Genomic DNA, 23,825 nt, shown 5'->3' with positions numbered 1-23,825 from the left:
GAGAGGAGAACATTGCCCCCACGTCAAAGAGAAATCGAATGAAGCTTACTGAAGAGCCTTGCAAAGACTTCCGGCCAAGGCCTTTTCCTCTCTCGTTTTGCTCCACTCTGCCAACTGCCTCTTGAAATTACTCAAGAGCAATGACTCCACTCTTCTCTTCCTCCAACCCTGCATTCCTCCCACCAGGCGCTGAGTGTAAGGAAAGAACCGTGGTGGCTTAGAGAGGCAGGGAGTGGGGAGGGTCTCCGCAGGCAGAGGACATAAGGAGATCTGGGCTTCTGACCAATGAACCTGCTCACCCAACCCTAGGATTGTCCACCATGGAGGCTCTTCTTCCGGATTCCAATCGACAAACATATTCTGAGGATCCACAACATGTCAGGCCAGGGTGAGCAGCCAGCGATTCTCCAAAGACAAATTAAACCAGTCTCTGTCCTCAAAGGGCTTATGATCCCAGTAGAAGAGGCTGGCATGGGAACAACTGCCTATAATATAAAGTAGGCCAAAATGTGTGTGAATAATGAAGTCAGGCGAGCAGAGGGCTTTCTGGAAAAGGGCTGGAAGACTGAATAAGATTGTCTAAGAGAAGAGATGGGAAAGGTATTCCTATTTGTGTGACACCAAGCTTGGTCAGGGTTTCTGTAAGGCTCACGCCACTCGGGCGGAGGAGAAGTCCTGGGGTTCTGGTCCCAAGCAGAGCTCCCATCAGTCCATCAGCAAAGGGGAAGGTGGCATCCATATCCACTGGCACATCAGCAAAGGGGCTTGGTTTGGCAAGAAAGACTGGGTACAGCACAGTGGGGTGATTGGAGAGGACCATCAGGGCCAGCCTGGGGGGCCTCAGGGGTGGGAGGGGTCAGATGTCCCTGGGACCACCATACCCTCTTCCCAGTACCTCATCTTACTCTCCCTTTTTCTGAACCCCAGATTGTTTTTTTAAAAAGCTCATTTGGACCAGAACGACTGAAAATTAACAGCAAGCCTAGCCACTGCGCCTTCTAGGCCCCTCTGCTGTGGGGAGCCCTGTCAGAGGGCACTTTGAGAGCCATGCTAGCCATGTCCTGTCCCAGGGTTCCCTGATGCTAGGGCCCAGGTGCAGGGCAGACAGCAGAGGTTGAGAGGTGTGGAGTCCAGGCTGACTTGCGCCTCCTGTGCCTGTGACCCTCTGTGGGCCTCAGTGTACTCATCTGCCAAATGGGGATGCAGGGGGGTATCTCTGAGGTCCTATCTGGTTCTAAAATTCTGTGTGTAAAATTGGACCTGGCCATTGAATTAGGGGTGCAGCCCTTTTCAACCCCAAGTCAGAATATGACACTATGCTGGGCAAAGCATGGCTGTGGCTCCCACTTCAGCAGGAGTGAAAACTCGGGTGCTGACAATGTGCCCAAGAGGTCCCGTGCCTCTCCCCTCTGTGGTGCCCCAACCTTGGCAGGGAATCTCTAACTCTCTCACCTGGGGCTTCTGCCCTTAGAAGGGTGCTCCCCTGGCATCCCCCACCGTGCATTACTGCCCCTTCCCACTTAGTCCATGCTCTCACGTCCCCCAGGACTTAGCTCAGCTCCCACCTTCTCTGAGGCCTGAGTTTCCATCCCCCTTTGCCTGACTCTTTTTTCCTTTCTTCTATGGTCTGAGTTCCTCATGACACTGTAGTCCCCTTATTTACATGTATCATTTATTATCCATTCCCCATGGCAAGAATATAGGCTGGACCACAGCAGGCATCTCTGTTTTGTTTATTGATGTCTTCCAAGCCCAGCATACAGTAGGTGCTTACTAGGCATTTTTTGAATGAATGGATGAATGGATGGATGGATGAATGAAGGGAATAGATGGATGAATGGATGGATGGATGAATGAATGGATAAGTGGATGAATGAATAAATGGATGGATGAATGGATGGATGGATAGGTGAATGGATGAATGAATGAATGGATGGATGAATGAATAAATGGATGGATGGATGGATAGCTGGATGGATGAATAGATGGATGGATGAAAGGATGGATGAATGGATGGATGGATGGGTGAATGGATGGTGGATGGATGAATGAATGGACGGATGAATGAATGAATGGGTATATGAATGAATGAATAAATGGATGAATAATGAATGGATAGATGGATAGCTGGATAGATGAATGGATGGATGGATGGATGAATGAATGAATGGATGGATGGATGAATGAATAGATAGGTGGATGAATGAATAGATAGTTGAATGAATAAATAAATAGATGAATGAATGAATGGATGGATAAACAGAGGGGTCCTTGAAGTCTAAATGTGGCAAAGCATTCACCGTCTACACCTGACTGCCGAATTCTCTGGGTCCATCTTCATTCCTGGCTGCCAGGTTGGGGGCTGGAATATGGGGAACCCAGGCAGAGTAGAGTGTTGAGATGAAGCCAGTGACTTCAAAGCTTGTGGGCTTCCAATTTGATTTTTTCCCCTTTTCCTTTCATTTCAAAGAGGAAAATGATGAGCTTGACTTGGGGAAATTCAAGCCAGATTTGATCTGTTTCTAAAGGGTTTTGCTGCATCTTTGATCCTTATCTCCGCGGAGTGAAATGGGAGAGGAAGAGGAAGGGGTGGGGCCAGGCAGGGAGGGAGGAGGGGGAAGGTGGAAAGAGATGGGAAAGGAAGGGAGAGCCAGCACCCGAACCTGGTCAGGGCTGCCCTTGAGCCTTTATTTAGTAAATGAAGACGGTGAAGTGTGAGGCCCAGGACAAGCTCCAAGTCCCTTACAGGTCTTCCTCCTTCAATGGAGGGCAAGAGGTGGGAAGAGGGGAGGAGATATGGTACTTCTTGTTGGAGGCTGGCCATGGGGATAGTGGGATCAGGGGAGGCAAAGTCCCAAAAGTACAGCCCCGACATGAAGGTAAGATGCAGCCTTCCCTGGCGGTGGGACCTGCTGAGTCCCAGATCCAGTTCCCAGCAGGCTCCCCAGTGTTCCTGCTGGGTGTGATGAGCTGCCCCACTCTCATGGCCCGTGTGCTGTGGAGTGCAGGTCTCATCTTCACCGAGACCCACGAGGTCAGGACTGTGTTTTGCTCCTCTTGGAATTCTTTCGGGACCTTGTAGGTGGCAGGTGTCCAGGAAGTCTTGGCAATTGTTGGTAAATGATATGGTAAGTCCACTCAAGTCATCAGCGGTGGAGCTGGAAGCGGACTCTGAGTCTCCTTACCTGGGATGCAGGCTCCTTCCCAGCATGGGGATTTCATGGGGTTGGGCTGATGGTGCCAAGGAGTGACTCCCTGCACCTCTGGATTTGGAACCAATTGGGAAATAGACAAGGAGGCACGTGGGAATCCAAGTGCAGAATCTGCCTTAAGCCTGGAAAAGCTCTGTTCACGATGTGGCTGCTGGCACCCCCAACAGACACTCACCCAGCCAGCAAGCGTGAGCGCCCCTGTCCAGGCACCAGCATTTACCTGGTTCACCCACACACGCCCTCCTGCCCATCCACCTGAGAAACAGGGACAAGAAATGCCAGGTTACAAACAGCTCACCCATTGGACAAGGTAGAACTTCCTAGAGGCAGAAGTGCTGAGGAGTCCCTCTTTTATGGGCTTGGGCAGGTGGTCGGTCCAGAGATGAAAGGAGCTCCCTGCAGCCACCACCAGACGTGAGAGCAGGAAAAGCAAGAGAGGTGAAGGGACACCCTCGGGGTATGGGCTGAGTAGGGGCTTGATGCCCAGGGAGCTTCCTCAGCGCAGAGGAAGGGACCCTCCCCTAGCACAGCAGCTCCTGCAGGCACCATTCCACTTCTGCACAGGACCTGCTGTTTTTTTCTTTTTCCTTCTCGCCCCTCATCTCTCTTCACCCTCCCTGCCTTTATCCCTTCCCTTTCTTCACTTGCCAGGTGAGATGGGAAGAAGAGGGACTGCTGGGTGCCTTGGTTCTCTGTTCCCTCCCTGAGCAGCCACCTTGCCTAGTTCCTCCAGCTTGTCCTGTCCCTGCATTCTTCAAGGCCCTGCAGGCACCCCTTGCTCTCTGATGTCTTTAGGGCCTCCCTTCTCTGCATGCCTGGGCGGGGCCACCTCTGGAATCTGCCTCCTCCCTTGCGTCTTGGCCATTGCTGTCCTCCTCGGGGACCACTGTTGATGGAAGGCCCCATCCTCCTCACCTCGTGGATCCTGGGCAATAGCCGAGCGTCCTCCTGTGGGGCTGGAACTGCTTGGAAGGGCCAAGCCCAAACAGGACCTGGAAGGTTCCTGAGCCAAGCTGCCTCTGGCCGCCTCTGATGGATGCTCACTCACACCACCCTCTGAACAGAACCCCAGGCACCAGTGATCTGGCCTCCCTCCTCCCTCCCCTCCCGCCTTCCTTTTTCCCTCCTTGGTTTCCCCGATATGCAGCCGGGGCCTCTCCAATCTGGCACCAGGAGGTGGAGGAGGAGGCCGATCTGGGAGTGGGTGGGGACTGGCTGGGCCTGATTCCTCCACAGCACTTTCCGAGGGCCAGAGAGAGGTGTTAGTGTCAGAAAAACACTGCAGTCCCATTCGCCCCCACGGCCCCAGCCCCCTCCACTCGTGGCGTCATCCATGGCCACAAATGGGACCTGGGGGTAATGAGTTACACATGCTCCTGGCGGCTGCGGACGCCTGCAGCCGGGCCGCTCGCTGCCTCCAGTCCCGGCCTCCCCATTCCTGTGTTCCTTCCCCATAAAATGAAATTATCCTCCTCATCTACCTTCTTATCCATCAGATCTCCCCGGTTCACTTGGCGCAGCTGAGGGTTGCTGGGCTGCTGCCCAAAGATGGGAATGGATTTCCTGGGAGGGGCTGGCTGGGGCCTCTGGAAGAGTCACCGCCCTTTACAGGTTGCCGCGTCAGGCTCTGGCGCAGGAGAGGGGACTATTAACCCAGTTCAGAGCTACAGATCATGCCGAGCAGAGAGCATGGCTCGTTAGACAGGTCTGTGGTCCCCAGGGGAGCCAGTGGCCAGGCGTGCTCCAGGTCTCTCTTGCCCAATGGGCTGTTTCTCTATAAGATGGGAGTGGCTTGGTGACACATGTTGCAGTGTGTCAGGGCTGGGTGTGAACCCATAGTGCACACACGAGTTGTGTTGTCCTTGCATGCGTGAACTCAGACCCAGTGCAGGGGATTCTGTTTGTCCCACCATCCCCACGTGCCGTACACTGTTCTTTACTCTAACTCACTGGGGAGCCCCAAAAGGAAGTGGGTGAGGGGAGACAGGGAAGCTGGAGCACTTACTCCTCCAGCTTCTGCCCTATGGAGTCACCCAGGGCTGCTCCTGTCCCTCCACCAAAGACCACAGCTCCTTGAAAGCTGCCCTGTCCACCTGGGCTTTTCCCCTTCCAGGTTCTGGCAACTGCTCCCATCCCTGACCCTTTGGGCCCAAGGGTGGTTATAGCCCACGAATGCTGCGCTGTCCTTGTGAGTGTCACACCCCAGCCACACCTTTGAGACATTCCTGTTATGAAACCCTGTGATGTGTCCTAATCTGAGGGAGCCTTCTGTTTCTGCCAGGGCCCCGACCCGCTAATCTTGAGTGTCCTTGTCTGCAAAGTGAGAATAATGTTACTAACCCCACAGGCATTGTGGGAGGATTACGTGATATAACCCGGGTAAAGCGCCTTGCACACAGTAGCCCCTCGATCCACGTTTTATTTTCCTCCCTGGTCTTTGGGAGTCCCCTGCAAAGCTTGCGGAGGTGGGGAAGAAGGAGAGGGAGAGATGAGGAGGTGGAAGGAGCTGCTGCCACCCAGGGCCTCCCAGGAAACACCCATGCCCCTTCTCAGGAACCCTGGCCTGGAGAGTGTTTGGGGGCTGATCCTGGCCTTCTGCTGAAGAAAGCAGCATTCTGGTTACTAGCGGGATTCTCATGAGGCCTAGATACTCCAGGAAATTGAGCAAGTTCCTTTAGTCCTGTTTCTCGAATATTAGAAATACTGGGCCCTGAGGGCTCCTGGTTCTATGGCGTATGTGTGTCTGTCCCTTCGTCATCCTGATTGGAGGCATCTTGCTCCCAGGGGCCCCCTGAAGTTTGCTACCAGAAGAGCCAAGGGATGTGTTTCCTTGTCTCAGGGTGGAGGCTGCTGTTTCCAGGAGGCATTGGGAAGAGGAGGGAGGGAGCACAGAGGCACCAGGGGCTCCTTCCCATGCAGATGGGCATGGACTGGAGCCTCCCCTCTCTGTCTTCAGCCAAAGCCCCAGCCCTGGGCCATGCCATCTCCTATATGGCATTAATCTAGGGATGGGGGCAGTGAGGAGGGTCTGAAGGGGATGCCACTGGCGTGTCCCACTAGCCTGGTACAGTCTGGAGTGAATGGGCTTGAAGGAGGCCTGCAGTGAGGACAGAGCCCTGGGTGGGCAGGTGGGCTTCTGGTGATCCCTGGAGTAGTGGGGGTGATGAGTGGCCAGGGCAGTTATTCCTTATGGCATCCCCCAGTTCTCCTCACCACAGACCTTGCTGTCATAGCTCCTGGCCTCTGCTTCCTTGCTTGGTCATTCATTCATTTCTTCATCTTCATCTTTTAGCAAAATATATTCAGGGATCCTATAGGTGCTGTGTGCAGCAAGGGGCACAAATAGGCCTGAGACGGGGCTCCACGACTTCTGTAATTTACCATCGCTCTAGCTGGTCTGTCCTCCCCTCTCTCCTCCCTCCTACTGCAGACCAGCACAAGGCTGGCTCAAGTGCAAGGTTACCTAGATGTGACTCAGTGGGCCAGAAATTCAGGGTGTGGACACGTCATTGGTGCAGACCCGCACACAGCCTCGCTCGGCTCTGATACCTGGGTCTAAACTGCTGAAGTCTCACCTTCTCTATGGTGGGGGATGGCTTTGTGTGGTACTTAAAAAGACAGGTTCTGGGGCCAGGCATGGTGACTCACACCTGTAATTCTGGCACTTTGGGAGGCTGAGGCGGGTGGATTGCCTGAAATCAGGAGTTCGAGACCAGCCTGGGCAACATGGTGGAACCCCGTCTCTACTAAAATACAAAAAAAATTAGCCAGGCGTGCGTGGCAGTGTGCGCCTGTAATCCCGGCTACTTGGGAGGCTGAGGCAGGAGAATTGCTTGAACCCAGGAGGCAGAGGTTGCAGTGAGCCAAGAGAACGCTATTGCACTCAAGCCTGGGCAACAGAGTACAACTACGTCTCAAAAAAAAAAAAAAAAAAAAAAAAGACAGGCTCTGCAGTTGAACAGGCTGGGCTCAGACTCCGTCTCTGCTGAGTGCTGGCTGGGAAAACTTGAACAAGCCCTTATCCTCATCTTCCCCTCCTCTAAGAAATGGGAAGCGCATAGCCCCTGGCTCATACGCTTTTGCAAGGGCTACGTGAGTTATTCCACATTGAGTCCTTCCAAATGGGTACATAGAGCACACCCCAAAAACGTGAAGTCCTAGGGTGAGTACCCTTGTGTCCCTTCAGTGTCTGCTTCTGCTCCTGGGCCTTCCCATGGGGCTCTGAGCAGTGCTTCTGTTTTTTCTGTCAAATAGGAAACCTAGAGTGAAGAGGAGGAGCGAGTGGGAAGTCACATCTGGGAGAGGGAGAGAGAGATGATGGGATGAGGGAAAGGCAGGAGCCCAGGGACAGCCAGTGCCCCTGGGTCTTTAGGCTCTGAGTTTAAATTAGCCCCATTGGCGTAGGGGCGTGGTTTTTTTTCCACCTGTGCTCAACTGTGTGGGTGGTGTTAGACCTGACAAGGGTGAGCGTTTCCCTGTGCAAGTGTGAGGAAGCAAGACAAGAGCGAGGAGTGGGAGTGTGTTACCTGATAACGTGGATCCTGGAGTGGAGTAGGATAAGAGGGCCAGCAAGGGTAGGAGGGTGTGAGAGGGTAGAAAGGCAGTGGGATGCATGGTCCGTGCGAGGCTGGGGCACCCCAGAGTCAGAGACCTGAGAGACTGCACTAAGAAGATGAGGGCGGGCACCGTGGCTCAAGTCTGTAATCCCAGTGCTTTGGGAGGCCGAGATGGGAGGATTGCTTGAGGCCAGGAGTTCAAGACTCCCAGCCTGAGCAACACAGAGAGCCCCCCAACCTACGAAAAATTTTAAAAATTAGCCAGATGTGGTGGTGCACGCCTATAGCCCTAGCTATTCGGAAGGCTGAGGCCAGAGAATCTCTTGAGCCCAGGCGGTCAAGGCTGCAGTGAGCTGTGATCACACCACTGTACTCCAGCCTGGGTGACAGAGGGAGAGCCTGTCTCAAATAAATAAATAAATAAATAAATAAGATGAGCCATGGCACTTATAAAGCGGGACATTTGAACGTGGGATTTAGATTTCAGTGATTGGTGAAAAGACTTTCTAGAGCAGCAGAATCCACTAGAAATGAAAGGTGAGCCACACATGCAATTTTAAAGTTCTTAGCAGCCACCTTAAAAGGTGAAAAGACACAAGAATCTGGCCAGGCATGGTGGCTCACACCTGTAATCCCAGCACTTTGGGAGGCCGAGGTGGGCAGATCACCTGAGGTCAGGAGTTCGAGACCAACCTGGCCAACATGGTGAAACCTTGTATCTCCTAGGGAAAAAAAAAAAAAAAAATTAGCCAGGTGTGGTGGTGGGCACCTGTAATCCCAGCTACTCGGGAGGCTGAGGCAGGATAATTGCTTGAACCCAGGAGGCGGAGGTTGCAGTGAGCCAAGATCACACCACTACATTCCAGTCTGGGCGACAGAGCAAGACTCTGTCTCAAAAAAAAAAAGGCACAAGAAACTAACTGAAATACAGTAGTACACTTTAGTGAATCCAGTATATCCAATATATTATCATTTTGATGCGTAATTGCTATAAAGTTTATTGTGGTATTTATGTATTTTTTCTCTCATGCTGAGTCTTCAAAATCCAGTGTGTTTTTTACAGTTGGAGCCCATCCCTGCTTGGGCCAGACATGTTTCCTGTGTTCAAAGTGAATGGTCCGGGCTGGGGAGGCTGAAATAAGGTAAAGAGGCCAGAAGAAGTGATACCTGGGGATCAGGAGAGCCAGGGCAGTGACAGGGACCCCGGGAGGGGAGGAGCAGGTGGCTCTTAACCTTGAGGTGCAGTGTCAAGTCTTATGACAGTGAACACAAGTGCTGGGGGTTTTTAGGGATGAGGGAGAGGGAAAGTTCTAGAAGGAAGCAAAGAGAAACATCTACTGCCCTGGCATATGACTGGTGTATGAGGAGAATGGGAAAAGAAAAGTCCTCATGGGAAAGGTTAGGCAGGCAGGAAGCAGGTCTCATTTAGAACAAGAAAGTAGAAGAAACGCCTACAGCAGAGGCTGAGGGAATGAGAGGTTTCACGGCTGATCCGCTGGGAGTCCAGGGGCCGATGCAGGAAGGTTTCAGAAGTCAGGGAGGGAGATGGCGTGAAAGGAGGATAAACACAGCTGTGTGGGGTTAACAGTGGGTGATGGGGGGCCTTGGGAGTCCTGGGTTTTCTGTGGGTGCAATGGACTGAATGTTTGTGTCCCCTCCAAATTCCTATGTTGAAACCCTAACCCCCAAAGTGATGGGATTAGGAGGTGGGGCCTCTGGGAGGTGATTAGGTCATGGAGGTGGAGCCCACGTGGGTGGGATAAGTGCCCTTATAAAAGGGACCCCAGCGGCTCCCTCACTCTCTTGCCGCCGTGGGAGGATACCGTGAGGGGTGGGGGCGGCTGTGTAGACACCTGATCTGCCGGTGCCTTGATCTTGGACTTCCAGCCTCCAGAACTGTGAGCAATACATTTGTGTTTATGAGCCACCCTGGCTGTGGTACTTTGCTGTGGCAGCCTGGACTAAGGCAGGGGGGCTTGCTAAGCCAGGACTGAGGGCTCAAGTGATCCTGCTGGGTGGCCTCAGGGCAGAAACTGCTGGTGAGGCTGTGAGGTTTTGTGGGGAGTAGTTTTTTGAGGAGCACCCAAAGTCCTAGGGTGCCTCATCCCCGTCCTCTTTGCCCCGATCTGCTGAGCTCCTTCCTCTGGCATGGGCTGCTGTGTTTTTCGTGCATAGGTAGCAGAGCTAGAGGCTTCAGGGACACGGATGACTCAGTCCCCTACAAGTAGCAGGGGAGGCTCTCAGCATTTCTGTCTCCCAAGCCAGACACCCTTCCCACTGAATGGTGGTAGGAATTGGGAGAGTGAGACAGGTGTATTCAACTCATTTGTTTCTGCCCGGAGAAGAAACCAGTTCATCAAACCAAAGTGGACCAGGAGGTGGGCGGATGGTTGCATTAGCATCCCAGAAAGAGGAGTGATTTAAAAATGGAACTAGCGGAGACCTGGCTTCCAACTTGCAGACATCTTTAAGTGACTTATTGTCATTGAAAAAGGGCCAGGAGGGGAACTGGGAATCTTCTGAACAAATTGCTGGGGCCACTCTGTAGGGGAAGGGTCTTTTGGCCTGAAATTAGGCAGAACCCTGAGCCTGCTGCCTGCTTGAGTCTCACTGCATTGATGCCGCATTCCTTCTAATCCTTGTACTGTGCGTTTGGGGCGTGAATAGTGGTATCTTCCACCAGCCCCAGGAACCCCTTGTTCTTCCTGGGGGGCTCTCAGGCTCTCTCCCGCGTGGCTGCAATGGTGTACCAGCTCACCTTGGCCACCCTGCCCTCCCCTCCCCCAGCTTCCTCTCTCCACCCCTCAGCCCCCTCTCTCCACCCCTCAGCCCCCTTTCTCCACCCCTCAGCCCCCTTTCTCCACCTCTCAGCCCCGGCTGCAGAAGACGCACACCGGCATCCCTTCCCGAAAATAAGAACACACACCCTTGATTGTTCTCAAGAATTTTTATGCAGAGTAACTTGGGACATGGATGGGGTGGAGGAAAAATAACAAACATTGTGTGAAAGTGGCAAGATGGAGAGATCTCTGAAAGTACTAAGAGAAACTGTCCCAGACCATCGTGAAATCTGCATGGAATTAGCCCTGGCTGTCTCTCCTTCCCCTGCTCTCCCGTACTTAGAAGTGGGTGTGAAAGTCTTGGGTGCATCTGGCCCTGCGGAAGACCAGGCTCCTACCCTGGGTGCCCTCTCTGAGCCATCTGCCCTGAGGACTCAGGCCTGGATGCAGCAGGGCAGAGGTCACTGGTGTTCACTCTACCCCAGTTGGTTGTTCTGGAGCGAGGAAAAAAACCAAAATGTTTTTTTCTGTTCTCTCACTCAACACAGAATTCTTCACCTCAGGTTACCAAAATGGATGAGGAATTCTCTCCATCAACAGCCAATTCTGCAGTGGGTTCGCTAATGGATGCCAGCTGGGTGTCCTCTGGTTCAATTCAGTCCTGATGCAATGCACCTGGTGGTAGCCTTAGATTCCCACAGGTTGAGGGCCCAGTCCCACAAGACTGCTCCCACCCTGCATCCATTTCCTTTGGCTATAAACCAGGGTTCCCAGGACCCCCACCTTGGGTTTGATTAATTTGCTAGAGTGGCTCCTAGAACTCGGGGAAACACTTTACTTACATTTACAGGTTTATTGAAAAGGATATTACAAAGGGTGTGTAGATGAACAACAGAGGGAAGAGGTGCACAGGGTGGGTCTGGGAGGAGGGGTGCAGACCTTCCATGCCTTCCCCAGCTGTTCTGCCCTCCAGGAACCTCTGCATGTCCAGCTCTCCAAACCCAGTCCTTTTGGGTTTTTATGGAAGCTTCATTATGTAGGCATGATTGATTAAATCACTGGCTATTGATAACCTTCAGCCTCTCTTTTCCTGGAGGTTGGGGGTAGGGCTGAAAGTCCCAACTGTCTAATCCTGCCTTTCCAGTCGTTCCAGTGGCCAGCCCCCATCCTGAGGCGATCTAGGGGTCCCCAGACCCAGTCATCTCATGAATACATAAAAATCACTCTTATGACTCTGGAAATCCCAAAAGCTTTAGAAGAATTTTTTTGCCAGGATTCAGGATGATGACCAGGATGATATAGACTTCCCAGCATCATGGTTGTTGAGGACCCTTCCAGGTTCCAGAGAGACTTGTTTCCCTGGGTCTGCTGCGACTCCAGGCAGGACTCAGGTGGGTGGCTCTCGGTGGCAGTGCCCCTGCTTCATACTTTCCTTCCCTCCCTTATGGAGTCCCCATGAAAGCCAGAGAGTGGTGGCAGCTTCAAAGACAGAGGTTATTTGCGGCTGCCTGTTACAGTGAACAATGTGAGTGATGAGTAACCATCATGAAGTCAGATGTGGGTGGGTTTCACAAGCTCCTTGGATGAGCTGAGCTCTGAGGTTCCTCCCAGCAATAAAACCCTATCTCTACCTGCTGTTTATGAGCTGTGGGACCAAAGACAACAAGAAGAAAGTAACTGTTTGCTGCTGTTAAAACTCAAGTAGGTAACAATGGAATCATTGCCTTCTGTGTTTTTTTTATGTTTACAGCCAGTTTCTTTGGAAGTAAACACTCATTTTTATCAGATCCAATTCGTGAGTTTCTTTTAAAATGGGAGGGGGGGAAATACATTTGGATAACTCCAAAATGCTCTAAAATTATGACTAAGAAACTGAAATATTAGTTTTTCAAGGAAAGGACATTTTGAAGAAGGGGGCTGCCGGAATATTCACACATGGTCTCACAGTTAATGCATGACAGAGGCAGCCTTTGCATTGACCTCCACAGAGCCCCAAACCCATGCTTTTCCCCCGAAGCTCTGCGAGAGATGCTATCTGCTTAATACAGGGAAAGAGAGCTGTAGAGGTTCAAGGTTCTCTCCACAATGTAGCCTGACATTGGGGGACCCTCTCCCTACTCATCCTCAGCTCAGGGTGCCAGGGTTGTGTTGTTTTTATATAAACTTTCCTCTTCTTTAACCTCCGCTGCCAAACATCTCCCTACCCCCAGGATACAGTATTTTAGCAAAACCTCTTTGGGGGTATTCTTGCTCCCGGTTTTAGGAGGAACTCTTCACAGTGTTTACCTCTAGGAATAATACAATCTTTTGATACAACCCCATTTTCAACGTGTCCTATTGAAAAGAAATCAAGGAATTTTTTTCTCCCCATAAGTCAAGCTCTTAGTAGTAAGACTTTTCATTTGCTTTCCAAGAATGTGTCTTCACCTTCCCTTTTGATATGACAAATGCCTTGCTGCAGAGCTGTGGCCTCCGTGCCATGGATCTGTGATTTCACCGCTGAATCAGAGAGTGAGCATCCAGGGGCAGGCTCAGGCCTTGGTATGACTAAGAAACTCCACGTGTGATTTTGACTTTCAACCAGGAGTAACTATTCTGTTCCAGTGATTAGCTTCTACAGTTTACCTGCATGGGCACAAAGAAGCAATCAGAGACCCTGGATATGCAAAGAAAGCCCAGCTTTTAATTAATTAATTAATTTATTTGAGACAGAGTCTCATTCTGTCATCTAGGCTGGAGTGCAGTGGCGTGATCTCGGCTCACTGCAACCTCCGCCTCCTGGGTTCAAGCAGTCGTCCTGCCTCAGCCTCCTGAGTAGCTGGGATTACAGGAGGCCACCAAGCCTGGCTAATTTTTGTATTTTTAGTAGAGATGGGGTTTCGTCATGTTGGCCAGGCTGGTCTTATACTCCTGACCTCAAGTGATCTGCCCACCTTGGCCTCCCAAAGTGCTGGGATTACAAGCATGAGCCACCATACCCGGCCCCAGCTTTTATTTTTTCAGACCAAAAGTTTGCTCCAAAAATGTGTTTTTCCAGCCAATTAGAGTTTGTCAATTATTTGTGTACGGCAAATGTAAGAGTCTTTGCCACAAAAATAACTGTTGTTCACATGTGTTTGCTTTGTTGTTTGCTGGCTGACAGGGAGACACACCTTGCCTCAGAGAACCTTCGAGACTAGTGGGGTCGCCAGAGAGGTAAAGAGATAATGGTTGATAATGAGGATGGTGTGAAAGATGCGTGCAAGGTTCTGACATGGTTCTTTCAGTGGTACTTCATTCTTAACATACTACCTTCTAGAACTTTTTTCTCTTTTTGGAGTCAGGGTCTTGCTCTGCCACCCAGGCTGGAGTGCAGAGGTGACAGCTCACTACAGCCTTGAACTCCTGGGCTCAAGTGATCCTCCCACCTCAGTCTCTTGAGTAGCTAGGATACAGGCACATGCCACCATCCCTGGCTAATTAAAAAATTTTTTTGTAGAGATAGGGTCTCATTATGTTGCCCAGGCTGATTTTAAATTCCTGAGCTCAAGCAGTCCTCCCATCTCAGCCTCCTGAAGTGCTGGGATTAAGTCATGAGCCATTGCCTGGCCTGGACCATTTTAAAACTGGAACATCTAAAATTTGGTTTTGCTTCTCTATAAATGAAATTTCCTTCGTGTGTATCAACTTTCTTCTTGCAACATGTCACTGAACTATGACTTAGTTTCTTTCATTAAAGTCAGTGTTTCCTAGGATGTGGCTACATGCAGTATAGTGGTGTTCAAGATGCCTTTGATACACAGGTATAAATCTGTTAAGGTATCTACTTTTTTTTGTTTTTGTTTTTGTTTTTTTGAGACAGAGTCTCAATCTGTCACCCAGGCTGGAGTGCAGTGGCAGGATTTTTGTTCGCTGTAGCCTCTGCCTCCCAGGTTCCAACGATTCTCCTGCTTCGGCCTCCTGGGTAGCTGGGGTTACAGGCATCTGCCACCATGCCCGGCTAATTTTTGTATTTTTAGTAGAGATGGGGTTTCACCATGTTGGCCAGGCTGGTCTTGAACTCCTGACCTCAGATTATCCATCTGCCTCAGCCTCCCAAAGTGCTGGGATTACAGGCGTGAGCCACCGGGCCCGGCCAGGTATCTATTTTAATGTATGATAGGAAGATACTAATTTTCCACTTACGATGATGAAGTTTCCTTCCAAAGAAATTTAAGTTTAAATGTATTTAAGTGGAGTGATGTTAAGAAAGTAATAGCCCAGGGACACTCAGCTATGGCAAGATTGTGCAGGCTGTATGCAGGGCAGGATGCCTACAGAGGAGAAACCATCTATCTGCTGCTCCCAACAATCATCAAGCAGCCACGTGTTCCACACTGAGATGAACAACGTCTCCCAGCCTGGCATTCTGGGCTCTTCTGGCAAGTCGCTGTTCGTTTCTATTTATTTGCTCAGAGCCACTGGTCTTGCCCTCTCTAGACATCTTGACTTCCTGACCTCCAGATGCCATCCTCACTTCTGGAGGCCACTGTAAAATGGAAGAGTCTTTCCCGTGATTCTGTTTGAGCTTGGGAGAGTTTTTCTTCTTCCTGTTGTTGTCGTAGTGGTTGTTGACCATTTTCTCCAGCGCTCTGGTCTTGTGTGTGCTTGTGTCTGCAGACAACCTGTTAATCATGAACAGCTTTGTCTGGTACTTCCTGCAGATGGTTCACACAGAGAGGGAGACGTTTGCTCCTTAAAGTCACTGTTTTCAAATTTATAAGTCCTGTACATTGGACTATGAAGTGAAGACAAAGAGAACAGAGTTCAGCCCATCTAGAAAGGGCTGTCCTTCACGCCCTGGTGAATTGCGGCCTCCTCCATGCAGACTCTGACTACCTCTGGCACCGAATGCATCGCCACCTGTGCAGGCAGCACTTTGCTTGTGTCACCGCTCCCTTCCGCACCGATCTCATTCTTCCCTGTGTTGCAGTTACCCTTTTATGCATCGTCTTCCCCTCCCATGGCTGCATCTGAAAGGCAGTGGCCGCATCTTAATCTCTCAACAAATATTCTGAGCATCTGCTATGTGCCAGGCACTGGCCTGGGAGCTGGGCAGTTGGAAGTGAATGACACTGACAAAGTCTCTCCCTCCCACAGTGTGTCATCTTTGTTTTTCCCAGCATCTATTATAAGTGTGTTAGTTATCTATTGCCACATAACAAATTACCCCAATACTGAGCGGCATAAAACAAATGTATTCCTCTTGCAGTTTCTGAGGAAGTCATGGGTGTTTTTTTTTAAAAAGCCAAAATTTTGTTAATTTTTTCAGATTAAAAATTTTGCACACACATATGTCTATATAATCTGGGAGGAATCCAGGAGCAATTTAGCAGAGTAGCCCTGGCTCAGGCTTTCTCAAGAGTTTGTGATACAGGAGGAGCAAACCCCAAAATTGGAGGTTCTTGGCTTTGCCAAGGAAAGAATTCCAGGGTAAGCTGGTGGTGGTAGTAACTTTTATTGAAGTGGCAGTGCACGGCAGTAGCAGAGGTGCTGCTCCCTGCAGAGCAGGGCTACCCCGTAGGCAGTGTGGCCAGAACAGCAGCTCAGAGGAAGTTCTGTAGTCCTATTTATGCCCATTTTTAATTATATGCAAATTTTAGGCAGTTTATGCAGAAACTTCTAGAAAAAGGGTGGCAACTTCTGGGTTGTCAGGTTGTTGCCATAGAAAGGGGTGGTAACATCTGGGTGTTGCCATGGCAATGGTAAACAACATGGCACTTTGGTGGGTGGGTGTGTCTTATGAAAAGCTGCTCCTGCCTTTTCCCTTTTTTAGCTAGTCCTCAGGTTGGTCTGGTGTCTGAGCTCTGCCTCTGGAGTCGAATCTTGCCTCCCACCTCGGTTGCAGTAAAGATATTGGCCAGGCTGCCATCATCCAAAGGCTTGACCTGGCAGGAGGATCTCCTTAGAGGCTCCCTCACCTACATGGCTGTCAGCCAAAGCCCTCAGTTCCTCACCACGTAAGCCTCTCTCTGGGCGCTCATGACATGGCAGCTGGCTTCCCCTCAAACAAAGGTTCCAAGAGAGAAAGGGTAAGCCAGAAGGACGCTGTGTGTCTTTTGTCTCAGTTCAGAAGTGACACACAATTACTTCTGCCATATTCTATTGGTCACACAGACCAATTCTGGTACAACGTGGAAGGGGGTTGATTGCAGAAGGTGCTGGGATTGTGGGGGCTATTTTGAAGGCTGGCTACCAGAGTGGGGCTTTCCACAGTGGGTGTTCCATAAATGCCTGTTAAAGTTTTTACCCCTACAATCCTTAAGTCAAAAGCTCTACTTTTATTTTTAATAGACTTTGTTTTTTAATAGTAGTGTCAGATTTATAGCAAAAGCAAATGGAAAGTACAGAACATTCCCATATACCCCGCTTGCCACCCTCCCCATGCACAGCCTCCCCTGCTGTCAGTATCTCCACTAGAATGGTGCATTTGTTACTATCAGTGAACCTCTGTTGACACATCATTATCTCCCAGAGCCCATCGTTTACATTAGGGTTCACTCTTGGTGTTGAACATTCTGTGGGTTTGGCCAAATGTCTAAGGGCATGCATCTACCATTACAGTATCATACAGAAGAGTTTCACTTCCCTGAAAATCCGCTGTGCTCCGCCTGTTCATCCTTCCTGCCCTCCCAATCCCTGGCAACCACTGATCTTTTTACTGCCTCCATAGTTTTGTTTTTCCCAGAATATCACATAGTTAGAATCATATGGTGTGTAGCTTTTTTAGATTGGTTTATTTTACCAGGTTAATTACACATTTAAGATTCCTCCATGTCTTGTCATGGCTTGATAGTGCATTTTTAAAAAATTATTTTTAACAAAAAAGTAGGCATACGTTTTGCCCTGGCTTTGCTGATAGGGTCATTTTGGAGTGTTTGTAACCTTCCACTAAGTTTAAATAATTTGAAAGGTTTACCCAGCTAACATGCTTCTGCCACTTGGAAAAAAAAAAGTCCATAAATGTGTTTTGGGCAGCCTTTGTGACTTGTCGTTGTCTTAAATTGTCTTCTATCCTTTGCAATCAGATTCTCTAAGGGCCTTGCCAGTTCATTCATGTTCTGCTTGTCTAACCATTTGTGGGAAACCTCTATTTGAAACCCTCATTATGTTCTATTTAAAATAGACTTGGTTTAATGCACAAAGTAACCAAGTCTTGCTCAAAGAACTAAACTCTCTCAAAGGAAGGTCTGTGTTCTGCATGTTGGTTGACTAAGGCACCTGTCACAAGTAGGTGCTTGCTATTAAATAGAAGTCTCAGGTAGAGGGCAAGGGAACTATTCTTTTTTATGGGGAAAAAATAGAGCAACATCATTGCACGTTGACCCACTCCTACAGTGAACTAGCAACACATACGCAGATGACAAAGGCAAACTTCAAGTTAACTGTGTTCATGGCTGTGTGATTTTCCTCCTCCTATTCTTTCGTGAGGCTTAGGAGAAAGCAGGGCTCAGAGCAGGAGAGCTGAAACTACTCCCATGAGAACGAAACAAGTATTTGTATAACATTATTCAATGCTATACCTTCCACTCTGACTCTTGAGAGGAACAGAGTTTTTTCTGGTAAGTTGCAACCAGACAGCTAGTGGCTGTCACCAGAAGGAAAAAAAATAAAAGAAATGCTACCAGAAGCCTACATATTTGGAGCAAAACCCTTTGTAGAGCCTAGTGTATGGTAAGGGATGGAAAATCCCAGAAAAGGTTTAGGGTGAGTTAGAAAGATGTGTTCTATTTTGTCTTAGCAGAAAATCAGCTCAACTCTTCAAAACTTGCTAATGCAAGGATGAGTGAGAATGGTCACTGGATTTGTATTTGACAACTTGCTCGACACTGCACCCAATGTCTTATGGAAATATTTTGTAATAGCTCTGTTTAGCTGGTTTAACAGCAGTATTTGTAATAAAACGAAGTCAATGAGTGGGAAAATGTTCCCTATATGACAATACCTCTGGGGGACCAGGGCAGTGTGGATCCTAAGGTACCAATAGTCACCGCCATTTTCCTTGTGGTCATAAAACCTCCTGAGGCCAAGGAGGTAGTAATGATACCTGGGAGGTGATATATAACCTTTGAGGTATCCTTGCAAATGGAAATCTATGAAGGAATTGCAAACATGGCACCATCCTTCAAGATGTTTTCTAAATATCAATTATTTTAGCCTCTCTTGACAACCTTTTTCTGCCCACTCCAGTTAGTGACACTCCTCTCCTTTCCTTTCCTCTTTCCTTTCCTCTTTCCTCTTTCCTTTCCTTTCCTTTCCTTTCCTTTCCTTTCCTTTCCTTTCCTTTCCTTTCCTTTCCTTTCCTTTCCTTTCCTTTCCTTTCCTTTCCTTTGATAGTCTCACTGCGACACCCAGGCTGGAGTGATCTCAGCTCACTGCAACCTCTGCTTCCTGGGTTCAAGTGATTGTCCTACCTCAGCCTCCCGAGTAGCTGGGATTACAAGCACGCTACACCATGCCCAGCTAATTTTTGTATTTTTAGTAGAGATGGGGTTTCACCATATTGGCCAGGCTGGTGTTGAACTCCTGACCTCAAGTGATCCGCCCACCTTGGCCTCCCACAGTGCTGGGATTACAGGTGTGAGCCACCGTGCCTGGCCTTAGTGACACTCTTGAAGTGGGGACAGTCCTTCTGGAGAGGGGTCTCACCCACAGGGGGCAAGGAACAAGCGTTAAAGGGATATGCATTTTTTTTAAAAATGCCCCCCTCCTCCCACCCAGTGATTCCTACGTGCCCTGCTGACATCGGGGAGAGGATCCCTTCTTTCCACTTTCAGTCAACAGAGCAGGTGGAGGTCAGCAAGCCTCTGCATGGGCCATCTGAGAAGGCGGCCTTGAAAAACAAGTTCAGCTAAAAGATCAACCTGGGTCCTGGGGCCAGATTTGCCGCTAACTGACATTTGACATTCTTTATCTGTACAACAAAGGGGTTGAATTACATGGCCCAAAAGGCCACTACAGCAATGATATTTCCCTGTTCCGTTTTGAGCAGAAGCTGAGGAGTATCACAGGATGAGTTTACCATGTTTTATAGCAAATCTAAATGCAAGGTTGCAAGCTGGTCAGAGCTGGCTTACAGATGTGTTTTGTTTACACTCCCCAGTGTTTTGTGCTTGATGAATTAGTTGCCAACACTTAAAAATAGATGTAGAAAATTCTGGATCTGGCCACACTCACCCCTCATCCCTGCATAGTAGCCTCTGCCAGAGCAGGCACGTGCCGTTGGCCTCCCCACAGTCCCACTGGGCCCATTTCTCTCATTCTCATACCTCCCCAGCCACTGTAGAAGTTTGAGTTTGTAACTCCTGTTTTAATTTCTCTTCTTGTTCCCTGGATCCCATGGGACAATGACACTTTGTAAAGGCCACATATCTAAGACTATTTCAAGGTCTTTCTGCTGCTTGGGCTAGCTCAAGAAGAGTTGGTTTGTGTGAGCATGTGAGCTGTGGACATGTGATCTGGCTTGGTCATGAACACAGAGAGTGGGAGGAGAGCTAGAGGCTGAATGTGATGGTCCTGGAAAGCTCCCCATCAGGTGGCTGCATTCTAGACATGCAAAAGGGATGTGAGAAGTTCAACATGAACATCTGCATGCATCAGGGAGAGATGAGACCAAAAAAGAAAAGAGCTTATGGGGTTTTAAGTGTCTTATTTCCTTCCTCCTCTTACCCTTATTGTCCAGGTCCATGTCACAAACGGCGGGCAAGCATCTGCTGTACCCAGCTGGGGTCCCTGTCAGCCCTGAAGCATGCTGTCCTGGGGCTCTACCTGCTGGTCTTCCTGATTCTTGTGGGCATCTTCATCTTAGCAGGTAAGAGCAGGTCATTTTTGTCCTGGTCTTTTGGGATGAGGAAGGAAGACGTGGAGCTTCCACTCTTCACTCCCACTGTCATGAGCCCAAACACTGCCCTTGTCACCATGGAAACCTCAGAGGAAGAAGGAATAAGCTCTTCAGTAGTATTGCTTGTTTTGTGTGGGAGTAGTTGGCAGGGGCTATGTGAGCTTGTGGAATTGAAGAGTCCAGCAGTAGAGACCTAGCTGCTTGGAGTGGCTTCTGACTTTTCCTGCATCATTGTGGGACATTATGCATTACACTGGGCCTCCCTGGGCCTCTGGGGTACGGTTTGCACTGAGAAGGCTGGGCACTGTCTTAGCTTCTGGTCCTGGCGTGCCATGAAAATAGTTGTGAGGCACTTTGCTTCCTGGTAAACCTGCTGCCCTTTGCAGTTACTGTAGGTAGAATGGGTTTGCCCCAATTCAGCCAGGCTCTCATTAACAATTTCTGCCTTTTGAGATGGGCAGGTGATGGGCTAGGGCTAGCGTGTTCTCCAGCCATGGAGAAGGAGAGCTCATGGACTCAAGAAGGGATGGAACAGGAGCCTGTTGGCCCCAGGCTGTGAGCAGCCCAGCTCATCATCTATAGGTAGTCCCTATGAAGACAGATGGTGAAGCAGATGGCTGTAGTGGTCTTCTCCTGACTCCCTTTCAAGGGAAGGGCTGCTCAGTTCCCACCTTTCTCAGTGCAGGTAGGTAGGACTGGACACAAGTAAGGCTGAGGGATCAGTTTATTTCCACCCGACATGTCTCACATGAGTACCTGACTTGCAGCAGGCTCCATGCTAAGATTGGGGGCACAGCTAAATAGGACCCAGGTGCTTCTCTCAAGGAGCTCCCAGCCTAGGAACTGAGGCGGGGTCATGCAGATAGAGCCCTGCCTCGAGGCAGAATGCGACGGGCACTGTGATGGGGTGTAGCCCAATGCGATGGTGACAGAGCAGACACATACAGGGAGGTGCTGCTGCTGCATGGAGCAGGTGGAGTTGGTGGGAGCGAGGCTGCTGGCCAGGCCTAGCTGACTTGGAGCACTGAGGGAGGGGCCCTCGGGTGAAGCCCAGGGCAGGAATCTGGAGGTCCGGCCCTTACAGATAGATGATCTTTTGCTGGAAATTTCGAGGCAAATGGCCAGGACCTCCCCGGTCTTGACTCACTTTCTGTCAAGAGGGACTAGTCAGTTGGGTGATGTAATGGGGTGTTCAATGCTGCCTGAGCCTTCAGGTTTCCACACTCAGGGCAAAGACATTGGGGTGGAGTCTGTCCCACCAATGAGCAACCTGAGGGGCGGCCAACAGCAACAACGAGAGAACCTCATGATTCATCCCTGGGACCAGAGGACAGGGGCCAGCAGGGTCCCTCGCAGGCCGAGTGGGCCAGAGGAGGATTTGAACATGTTCTTGGGCTGCTTGGTGAGAGCTTGGGATCTGGGTTTTGTGGGTTTGGCTGCGAGGACCATAACAAATTTCTGGAATGTTCAGAAAGCATTCCAGCTCAACAGGAAACCAGAACAGGGACTTTTAGGTGACAGATGCAGAAAAGCTCTGCAGAACAGGAACTTTAAGGTGACAGATGGGGATCTGGAGGAGAGGGACTAGGCTGGTGGGGGGGCTTGGGGCAGGCCTCTGGAGGTCCTGGAAGGGCATCGTCTCTTGGGGAAGAGAAGACTTGCAGCAGAGTGACGGTTCTCTTCTGGTGTCTGGATGGCTGCCACATGGAAAGGGTAGACATGCTCTATGTGACCCCAGAAGGCAGAGCTAGGACCAACGGGTGGATTTTATTAGGAGACAGATTTCCATTCAAAATAAAGGACAGTTTGCTAATAAGTAGTGCTGTCCAGTATGATGAAAAAAAGGCTTTCTCCTGGCTTGGAGATTGAATGAGGTTTATAATGATGTCCTGGAAGCTTCAGAAAGGAGGGTGGAACATGGTTTCCCAATCTAATAGAAATGCTGCCATACCTCCTTAATTGTTCCAGCATTTTTCTGATCATTATAATTATCTTTGAACCTGAAGTTTCTGGGTACCACATTGCCTGTGTTGAACAAAAATTTGGGGTGGATTGGGACGGAGCTGGTGCAACAGTGTCGTACCTGATCTCTTGCCCCTTGGTGTGTGGCCGCTCTTACCTCCCCAGATTCTTGTCTGGAGAATCATGCTGGCCTCTGCGGGAGGTTTGGTGAGGGTGGCATAGGAAAGGGACTTGGCAAGGTGGTGGACAAGTCTGAGGTTCTTTAAGGAGGCTCTGTCTGATCTTAGAGAGGTTTCTTTAGATTGCCTGATTGAAGACCTCAGCGATGCTCCTTCTCAGAGATACCAAGATCAGGGGTCGGGGGAGATCCACAGTCCAGTGTGAAGAAGAGCTTGCCTGGCCTTCTGTTGGGTGTCCTGCCATGGGAGAGGGCTTCCCCTTCTTGGGTAGAACTCACTGTCTGTGCCCAGAGAGGTCACCTTGCACAGGAGATCCATTTAAACCATTCTTAAAACCTCCTTGTCAGTGCAAATCTCATAGCTCCTACAACTGGATGACAAAATTGTCCACTGCAACCCAGCGCCATATCTGAATACTGGATTGGCAACATCTCAGTGTGCAAATGCTTACTCTTAATGTTTCCCCATATGAAACATTTGTAATCAAACTACACCAAAATATGAGTCTTATAAGCCCCACATAGGACTTCTCTCAATTCATCTTCTTGCCCAAATATTGAAAGTAAAAGGCAAACATGTACCTCACGTTTATGCATTATCCAAGTTTACCTGTTTGAAGGTTAATCCGGCCACCACCCAAATTATTCTATCAATTGGATTCATCATCCAACCTGACCAGTGTCCTCCTGGGAGCTTTACTCCAATAATCCCATGCTGGCACTGGGTTCTCTTCCCTCAGCTCATAGCCTTTCATCATCTCCCAAGGAGACGGCAAGAGCCTCCTCCTACCCCCAATTCCTCTAAGCTTTTCTATCTCTTCCACACATTTTGATTATTACCTTGGCTGACGGTTCCCTATTATGTTTTCATTCTGTTGCCAATTCATTTTTGAACAGTACAGACCATCAGGTTTAAGTTCATGAACTAAAGAATTGAGATTGCCTGGTCGTGTGGCCAGGGGGTCCTCAATCCAGCACTTCAGGCAAGATGTCCTTTGCAATGGAATTAAAGGGTCGGAGGGAGCTCAGTCTTAACCATGACTCTTCCAGGCAGTCACTGTGGTGACTGGGTATGGTCATCAGGAACCATCTCTTCTTCCCCTTTCCTGAGACAGCTCTGTAGATAAGTCTGAATTCTCACTGTGGAAATGAAACGGCAGAAAGGGAAAGTGAAAAGATCTGGGATTCAAATGTGGGGTGAGGCTGCAGCATCGCAGCAATATAGCAAGACCGCTGGTCTACAGGGAGAGTCCCTGGGGAGATATGGGCTCCTCCTGC

At 49.7% G+C, this 23,825-nt stretch overlaps 1 protein-coding gene across 2 annotated transcripts in view; it reads left to right on the top strand.

Annotated features, from left to right (window-relative positions):
- The window catches only part of SCARA5 (scavenger receptor class A member 5), a 121,060-nt gene that overhangs the window by 5,767 nt on the left and 91,468 nt on the right, over positions 1 to 23,825 (top strand). For both annotated transcript variants that reach the window (XM_032143868.2, XM_058433498.1), the window contains exon 3: positions 20,249 to 20,377. In XM_032143868.2, coding sequence (XP_031999759.1) covers positions 20,249 to 20,377 — 129 coding nt within the window. The remainder of the gene's footprint in view (positions 1 to 20,248; positions 20,378 to 23,825) is intronic.

This window comes from Hylobates moloch, unplaced genomic scaffold, assembly GCF_009828535.3.
Source record: "Hylobates moloch isolate HMO894 unplaced genomic scaffold, HMol_V3 SCAFFOLD_22, whole genome shotgun sequence".
In the NCBI taxonomy this organism is placed as follows: Eukaryota; Metazoa; Chordata; class Mammalia; order Primates; family Hylobatidae; genus Hylobates; species Hylobates moloch.
Note: the sequence above shows the minus strand (reverse complement) of the source record. Positions and strands in the feature narration are given on the sequence as shown.